The sequence below is a fragment of the Macaca fascicularis genome, chromosome Y, assembly GCF_037993035.2.
Source record: "Macaca fascicularis isolate 582-1 chromosome Y, T2T-MFA8v1.1".
Taxonomy (NCBI): domain Eukaryota; kingdom Metazoa; phylum Chordata; class Mammalia; order Primates; family Cercopithecidae; genus Macaca; species Macaca fascicularis.
This window is the reverse complement of record NC_132903.1, coordinates 10,458,543-10,467,437: the sequence shown is the minus strand read 5'-3', so window position 1 is coordinate 10,467,437 and position 8,895 is coordinate 10,458,543. Positions and strand designations below refer to the sequence as shown.

Below are 8,895 nucleotides of genomic sequence, written 5' to 3'. Positions count from 1 at the left end.
AGGCAACTAGCACCACTGGGTTACTGTCTGCACGACCGAGCTCGCCTCGGCAAGTGGTGACCACATAGGTGGCTCAAACCCAGTTCAAAGGGTCGCCAGAGTGATGGTTGGAGAATGTGGAACCACACTGGAGGACACCTGGGTGCTCTTAAGCAATCCCCATGGTGAGCAAGAAGGGGAGTTCGGAAGCGTCAGGGTAACAATGGGACAAGTGTGCGCTCTGGTTCTAGATTTGTTAATTTTTTCAACTCAGCATTCACTTACTGGTGTTGGTTGTTCAAGGGAAATCTCTTGTAGAATGGATTTTTCCTCCACATACTAATTCATGGACTTTGACTACTTATTTTGATCAAATTGCTACTATGATAGGAAATGGGAGAACTCAGATGGTTAAATTACATGGATATGATCCTGGAAAAATTATTTTCCCCCGTACAAAGGCACAAACACAGAAGGCTTTTATAAATAGTCTTACTTGACAAACCCATTTAGCTGACTTTATAGGTATTCTTGATAACTATTTTCCAAAAACAAAATTATTTCAATTTTTGAAATTAAGTATTTGGATTCTCCCTAAAATAACTAAATGTAAACCCATTGAAATGCTAAAAATATATTCACAGATGGGTCTACTAATGGTAAAGCTTCTTATTTGGCACAAGGTAAAGTTTTCTGGATGCCCTATACTTCAGCTCAAAAGGCGGAGCTTGCAGCTATAATTGAGGTAGGAACTTCTTTTAATATGCCTCTAAATGTGACTTCTGATTCTTCACATGTGGTTCACTTTACACAGTTACTTGAAAATGCTCAGCTATGATTCCACACTGATGAGCAACTGATGACTTTATTTACCCAAGTACAAACAGCAGCTAGGGGTAGAATGCACTCTTTTCACATTACTCATAGAAGAGCTCATACACCTCTTCTAGGACCTTCGACTGTGGGGAATCAAATGTCTGATCGCCTAGTTGCTGCTACAATATCTAATGCCAAACACTTTCACAATTTAACCCATGTGAATGTCTTTCGTCTCAAACAAAGACACAACATTACCTGGAGAAAAGCTAAAGCTATTATCCAGTGATACCCAACTTGTCAAATCGTGCATTCCTCGTCTTCTACAGGAGGAGTTAACCCTCGAGGATTGGAACCTAATTCTCTTTGGCAAGTGGATGTCACACATGTTCCCTCATTTGGAAGATTAGTTTATGTACCTGTGTGTGTAAACACCTTTTCTCACTTTGGGCTACATGCCAATCAGGAGAGTCTTCTGCCTGTGTTAAATGTCACCTTTTGCAGTGTTTTGTCTTCATGGGCATTCTGGCCTCTATCAAAATAGACATTATCTCAGGCTATACTAGTGAAGCTCCATATATATATATATATATATTTTTTTTTTTTTTTTTTTGAGACGGAGTCTCGCTCTGTTGCCCAGGCTGGAGTGCAGTGGCTGGATCTCAGCTCACTGCAAGCTCTGCCTCCCGGGTTCACGCCATTCTCCTGCCTCAGCCTCCCGAGTAGCTGGGACTACAGGCGCCCGCCACCTCGCCCGGCTAGTATTTTGTATTTTTTTTTAGTAGAGACGGGGTTTCACCAGGTTAGCCAGGATGGTCTCGATCTCCTGACCTCGTGATCCGCCCGTCTCGGCCTCCCAAAGTGCTGGGATTACAGGCTTGAGCTACCGCACCCGGCCCCAGCTATATTTTTCTCTATACGGAATATTGAACCCATTGCTGGTATCTCACATAATTTTCAAGGACAAGCCATAGTGGAAAGAATGAATCTCTCCCTGAAACAGTGGTTGCAAAAGCAAAAGGGGAAAACAGGGACTACTGGACACCACATATGCAATTGAATCTAGCATTATTGACTTTAAATTTTTTGAGCCTGTCTAGAGGCCAGGTGCTATCAGCAGCTGAACAGCATTTACAGAAGCCAGTTGCAAAGACAGAAGCAGAAAAACTGATTTGGTGGAGAGATCCAGTGACAGAAATTTGTGAAGTAGGTAAAATAATAACATGGGGTAGAGGTTATGCTTGTGTTTCTCCAGGAGAGAGTCAACTCCCAACGTGGGCACCATTGAGACATCTAAGGCTCCACTATGAGCGAGACACCCAGGAAGAGGTTTTGAGAGGATCCCAAAGAACCATCGGTGGCAGGGTTGTCTAAGTTGATGCTGAGGAGTACTGCAATTATCACGAGCAACACCCATTGAACATGGCCACCTACCTGGGGACAGATCAAGAAGCTGTCACAGATGGTGGAAGAAAACCTGAGGAAAGTGGAACATCCAGTCATGATGAGTAATTTAATGAGAGCTATGACAGTGGTGATCACTAATGCAATGAGTATTCTTCTAGCAGCGATGACACAGTTACACGTCTCAGTATTTATGATAATAAATCTACTATAATTGAGGCACACCACCCCCAAAAACCTATTTGCAAACAGAATTGGACAGGGCCAGAAACAATGAACTTACTTGTTTGGTAAAATTGAACTGCAGAACAGGCAGAGGTGCTGTGCAACGATTCCTATGGCATCACGTTTGATTTGTCCTCTAAGGGGATGTTTAGCTGACATTTCACCTCACAGTCTGCCTGCCAAAGCCACTATGTTCAACTGGTCTGAACAAAATGTTCAGATGTTAGAAATGGTAAGAAATATGACAAGAGTTCCTCTGGAAGCATGGCGGTATAATGGCACCTCAACATCAGATGATATGGCCTGCTCTAGGAGCTAAACAGAAGCAATTGGGAAACCATTAATGACTCTTAACAAGATCAAAATGTGGGAAAGAATAAAAAAGCCTCTAGATGGACACTCTACAAACATGTCTTTGGGTATTACAAAATTAAAAAGAACAAATATTTAAAGTATCCCAGGCACAATTGATCTTAATGCCAGGAACATGGATGCTTGATGGAGCTGCAGAAGGATTAATAGCTACTAACCCATTAACATGGATAAAACACTTGGAGGCTCTGTGGTTTCAATGATGATTGTGCTTTTAATCTGTGTTGTTTGTCTTTGTATAGTCTGCAGATACAGATCCTGACTCCTGTGAGAAGTAGCTCACCGTATTAAAAAGAAGAAGAAGAAGAAGAAAAAGAAGAAGAAGAAGGAGAAGGAGAACGAGAAGGAGAAGGAGAAGGAGAAGGAGAAGGAGAAGGAGAAGAAGAAGAAGAAGAAGAAGAAGAAGAAGAAGAAGAAGAAGAAGAAGAAGAAGAAGAAGAAGAAGAAGAAGAAGAAGAAGAAGAAAAAGAAGAAGAAGAAGAAAGCCACCTTTGCTTTTATCTCCTTGGAAAAACAAAATAGGGGAACATGTTGGGAACCCGCCCCCAAATCTGGCAATAGGCCCCCAAACCGGCTATACACAAAATCTCTGAAGCACTCTGACATGCCCGTGATGGCTATGATGCCCAGGCTGATGGTTGTGGGTTTACTGGAATGAGGCCAAGGAACCACTGGCCCACCCAGGGGAGAAAACTGCTTAAGGCATTCCTGAACCATAAACAATATCATGAGTGATCTGTGCCTCAAGGACATGTACCTGCTGCAGATAACTGGTGAGTATCCTTCCTTTTGTCTCACACTTTTGTGAATCTACAGCCTATAGAAACAATGCGTATCACTGGCTTGCTGCCAACAAATATGTGGGTAAAACTGTGTTCATGGCTCTCATCTCTGAAGGCTTTCGGTCCGTTGATTAACACTCTGCACTTTATATATCTGTGTGGAGGTCTTTAATTCCTCTAACGCCACTGAATTAGGGTCTCCACAACCGAACTGGTCTCAGAAGACTTCTTTGAGATTATTTAATTTGGGTGAAGACTTTATTTCATAAAAATCACTTTATTGTAGGTAAATCACACCATGTCATTCTCTGTAATCATATCTTCTGATGTTTTGCATCATGAGATTTAGTTTGCATGGTACTTTTAAAGCTGTCCTCAAAGTTTCACTTCCTAGGATTTCCAGTTATAATGCAATAACCCAGTGTTTCCTGTGAACATCTAAAACACCACAGATACTATGACAAAACACAAGGACAGGTTCTGAAAGGCAGAAAGGGAAGACACTTTCTTTAGGGACTTCAGGACTTGAAGAGTGATAATGTGGTCACTTTACTGAGTTTTCTTATTCTCTTCCATATGTTGCCAATGACAGACTGTAGAAGTTTCCAATCCAGAATCTCCAATAGGCACAGATAAAAAGGACCCCAAGAAAAAATTGTTTTCTCTCAGACAAAGGATGCAGAGAAGATGACCTAACCACACACAATCACACAAAACACTTCAAGGGGTAATAGCCAAGCTACTCCACACAAACACACCAGAAAAAACAAACAAACAAACAACAACAACAACAACAAAACTTGTGTTACCACTTCTGTGAAGCCATGTGTGGAGCCAATCTTCTCTTATTAGAGGTCAGTGATGCTCTGATTCCCCATAAAGCCAAAGTAGGCAGAAAATCATTTATTTTATTTTATTTTCTCTTCTCTTCTCATCTCTTCTTCTTTCTCCTTTTCTTTTCTTTTTTTTCTTTTCTTTTTTTGAGATGAAGCTTCTCTTTTGTTACCCAGGCTGGAGTGCAATGCTATGCTATCTCAGCTCACTGCAAGCTTCACATCTTGGATTGAAGGGATTGCCCCGCCTCAGCCTCCCGAGTAACTTGGATTTCAGGAATGTGCCTCCATACTGGATTAATTTTGTATTTTTAGTAGAGAAGGGATTCTCCATGTTGGTCAGGCTGGTCTGAAACTCCTGACCTCAGGTGATCCAGTCGCCTCGGCCTCCCAAAGTGCTGGTGTATACACACACACACACACACGCACACACACACACACACATACACACACACATGTACACATACACATATATTCAGAGGAATGTATATACACACACACATACACACACACACAGATATATATATTTATCACGTACTGTGTTACATCAGTGCTGGGTATCCAAGACAGACAGACAGGCAGACAAGAAGACTAATGTGATAGATAAGAAACACCTCCTGGAAGGAGTGATGTCTGTGCTGTAGGAATCTTAAGTAGGCAAATAGGGAGACTTTTATCTCCAAGAAAAAGATAGGACCAAAGGTACCAGATGGATAAGGTCATGTCTGAGAGTGGAGCTGTCTGAATGTCTGACTGTGGTGAAACAGAAAGATATGAAGATGAAAGGAAAAACATATCAGATCTGGAAGGGATTTGTTCAGCCATGTTGAGGATATGGACCCAGAATCTAAAAGATATTAAATCCTGACAAAAGCAATTAAATCTGATTTTGCATGGAGCATCAGACAACGTGATGAAAATGAGAGGTGGAGTTTGGTAGTTCAAGCTTGTAATCCCAGCACTCTTGTGGGCCAAGGTGGGTGGATCACGTGAGGCCAGGAATTAAGACCATCCTGCCAACAAGGTGAAACCCCATTTCTACTAAAAACATAAAAATTAGTCCAGAATGATGGGCATATGTAATTTTACCTACTCAAAAGGCTGAGGCATAAGAATTCCTTGAACGCTGAGGTTGAGGTTGCAGTGAGCTGAAATAATGTCACTGCTCTCCAGTCAGGGTAACATAGTGAGGTGTTCTCAGAGAAGAAAGAAGAAGAAGAAGGAGAAGGAGAAGGAGAAGGAGAACGAGAAGGAGAAGGAGAAGGAGAGGCAGCAGCAGCAGCAGCAGCAGCAGCAGCAAGAAAATGTGTGTTAGAAAACATGAAAGGTGGACTCTAACAGGAGATAATTAAAGACACAAACATGTTGGAATGCTTTAATGTAAGATCAGAAAGGTTAACGGTTACTGCCAGCTGTGAAATTCCACCATGTGCTGACAATGATGCAATCCGAGAGCATAATATGATATAAAATTTATTGTTTGAGTGATGACACAAATAATTGTGATCGTGGTCACTGAGCTCACTAGGTATGAACTGCAATGACGAAAATCTTTGCCAACTAAAATTCGACTTTAAAATAACTGGTGAAATGTAATTGAGAAAATACTGAAGTATATAGTGTGTGTTAACCTTTCTCTAAATTTTCTGTCTGTATGTATGTGTCTTTGTGTGTTTATGTGAGCGTTTATTCCCTTTGTGCCATCCAAATTTATGCCTTCATTTTATTTATGCCAGATTAATTGAGAAGTCACTTATTCTTTTTCCCAACTCCAGTTACTTCTCTTCCCTTGCCTGCTGTCATCGTTTGGTATGTCCCTCCAATTTTCAGGTTGAAATTCTGTGTCCATTGTGATAGTGTTGACAGGTGGGACTTTTAAGAGGTGCTTAGCCATTTGGGTGCAACCTCATGACAGAGAGTATTATCTGGAGCATAAGTTAGGTGTTGTGTGGGTGGGCTTTGGGTCAAAGGATGAGTTTTACCCCGAATTTCTGTTCATTGCATGTCCTTCATCGTATGGGGCCATCCTGCCATGTTGTAACATACAAAGAAGATCTCATCAGATGCAGCCCTTTGGACTTCCCTGCCTCCAGAACCATAAGCAAAATAAGTCTTTTGACAAATTACCCAGGCAGTGGTATTGTGTTGTTTCAACAGCAAATGAACCCAAAGACTATTGTTTCTTCCTCTTCAGAGAACTAAACTAGGGAACTTACAAAGACACATCAAACATTTCCTTTCAAATGATCCATATATATATTTATAAAAAGTAGTACAATAGCCTGCCACTGAAACAAAACACCATTTTACTCTTAACTATACTTTCATAAATAAAAAAAGCAAACATAAAAGTAAACATGCAATTTTATTGCTCAATAAGATAATTGCGGAAATCTTTATTATTATTATTATGTTTTTGGTCAATGTAAATGTTAGTCTCTGTTGTCACGCATAATTTGGTACAGTTTTAATGGAAGATCAGTTGTAATTAGTGTGATATTTGTCCAGTGGTGATGGTTGAGTAGCTGGCCTGGAAAGAGGGCTAGATGATATATCAGCTATCGTAGACATTTGCAACCACCGGTTGCCTGCTGGTAGCAGGTTAGGATGTGGAGCCTGATTGACTGATACCACAGGATATCTTGTTGGAACAGCAGGTGATTCTAGTGTCAGCCCCAAAAAACAGTTTTGAAAGGGAGATATTATGTGGTATTGAGAAGTTGTGGTTGTAATAAAATTCACAATGCGGCCCCTTGCTTGCATGTATGTGCTATGAGAGTGCATATGAATAGTGCTCAATTGATTTAAAATGGCACGTTGATCTGTTGCACTTTGCTCTGATGGTCCAATTGAGGTTGAACGTGAAGGAGGAAGGAAACCACTTATAATTGGGTCAGATGAACTAGCAATTATCTTTCCGACAGAAGATTCCCTTGTTAGAGACATATTTAAATTTGTAGAGGTTGCAAATAAACTTTCTTCACTAACTTCGGCAGCTAAGGCAGGATTATGATTCTCCATGTTAGCCCCTGCTCTAAAATGCTTCTGGTTGAAATCTTCATGGAATAAAGTAGGTGTAAGTGAAGCATTTTTAACATCAATTCTTCTTTTCACTCTTACTAAAAGTTGGGGACAGCCACGTTTGAAATGTGGATTATAATAGCACTTTAACTAAAACAAAAGAAAAATGTAATTCAGTGCCACTTTAAACCAAGGGACAAGTGACAATAACAAACGTAACGCAATAAATTTCAGATTTCTGCTTCATCACACAAACTTACTGTCATCAAATAATTCATGAACATTGTTTACTATTTTTACAAATGTGCTTTTTGGAAAAAAGCACTCAAGCTGTTAAGCCCTCAAGGGAAAACATGTTATATATTAATAGCAACATTTCATTAAGTGGCTTTGGTACATTTATTTGGAGTTCAGTGGTAAGATTCAAAATTGTTACCAACATTTCTTAAAACCTTGAAAGTTTAATGCTCAAGCGAAACTCAATAATTTAAAAAAAATTAAATAATTTTTACATTAATATTTTACATAATTTTCAAAATCTTGTCATACTGCATGTATTAACGTATTTACTGATGTACAAAGTAAAATTACCTATATACTCTATGTAAATTGGTAACTGAAATATGTTAAGTACCTTGGTTAAGACAGAGGATTCTTTCTCTTCAGCCAGAAAGGTGGGTAGAAAGGCAGATCTTTGAAAATTCTGTCGAATTTTACTAAATCCATAAATGTTGAGCTGTCGAACAAAGCTTCTGATACTGTCAGTTTGAAATATTCTGTAAGGATGCTTTCTTTCCAAAATTTCTTTCTTGAAGAGTTCTTCATTAATCATTATGCAAGTTCCATTCTCATCCCATGAAACAGACTTGAATTGGTCACTTTCAACTATTTTCCAAAGTTTCCTGGGAAAGGTCAGAGAAAAAAAATCATTATCTTTATCTGGCTCAGAGACACAAACTGTGTAACATGGCCTTTTTAACAAGAATCCTTGCGACAAAACCTGAAAAGCATTTTCTTCAATCATTGACCTTAAGTCTGAGTCCCCAGAGAATGTGTGCTCACACAATGGAGACCTAGTGGAGGCTTCTGAAACAGTTAATTCATCTTTGGGAGAAAAACCTTGAGTTTCTGAAGAACCATGTTCCATCTCAAATAAATATTTCTTTAGCCGCTGTTCCAGCCTGCATGGTTTTTGAGATTGCAGCTTCAAATGCTACTTCAGGAGTCCTAGGCAGGTAAAATAATCTAGACCATCACCATGGTTCCCAAGCTGAGTAGCAATGACATCACAAGAGGGCTTTGGTCTCCTAGCAACCAACAAAAATCTGGCCCAAAATGTTTCCTTCCCAGTCTGAGAAATGTAACCAGTGAAAATAAAATCTAGACTGCTCACGTACACAGTGTAAGATGCAAAAATCTCATCTCTGCAACAGCATATAAATAAATAAGAAAATAATATCCTC

The 8,895-nt window shown here is 39.8% G+C and overlaps 1 protein-coding gene across 2 annotated transcripts; it reads right to left on the bottom strand.

Annotated features, from left to right (window-relative positions):
• Positions 1-6,889: 6,889 nt before the first annotated feature.
• Positions 6,890-8,579, bottom strand: LOC141409552 (heat shock transcription factor, Y-linked-like). Of its 2 annotated transcripts, XM_074030623.1 has the most exons (3): positions 8,433-8,443; positions 8,067-8,334; positions 6,890-7,582 (listed from the first exon to the last, which is right to left on the bottom strand). In XM_074030623.1, exons 1-3 carry the CDS (start codon positions 8,441-8,443, stop codon positions 6,890-6,892), a joined length of 972 nt encoding a protein of 323 aa, XP_073886724.1. The 2 variants fall into 2 exon arrangements, with proteins under 2 accessions (XP_073886724.1, XP_073886723.1); XM_074030622.1 differs by having other exon boundaries at positions 8,067-8,579.
• Positions 8,580-8,895: the final 316 nt, after the last annotated feature.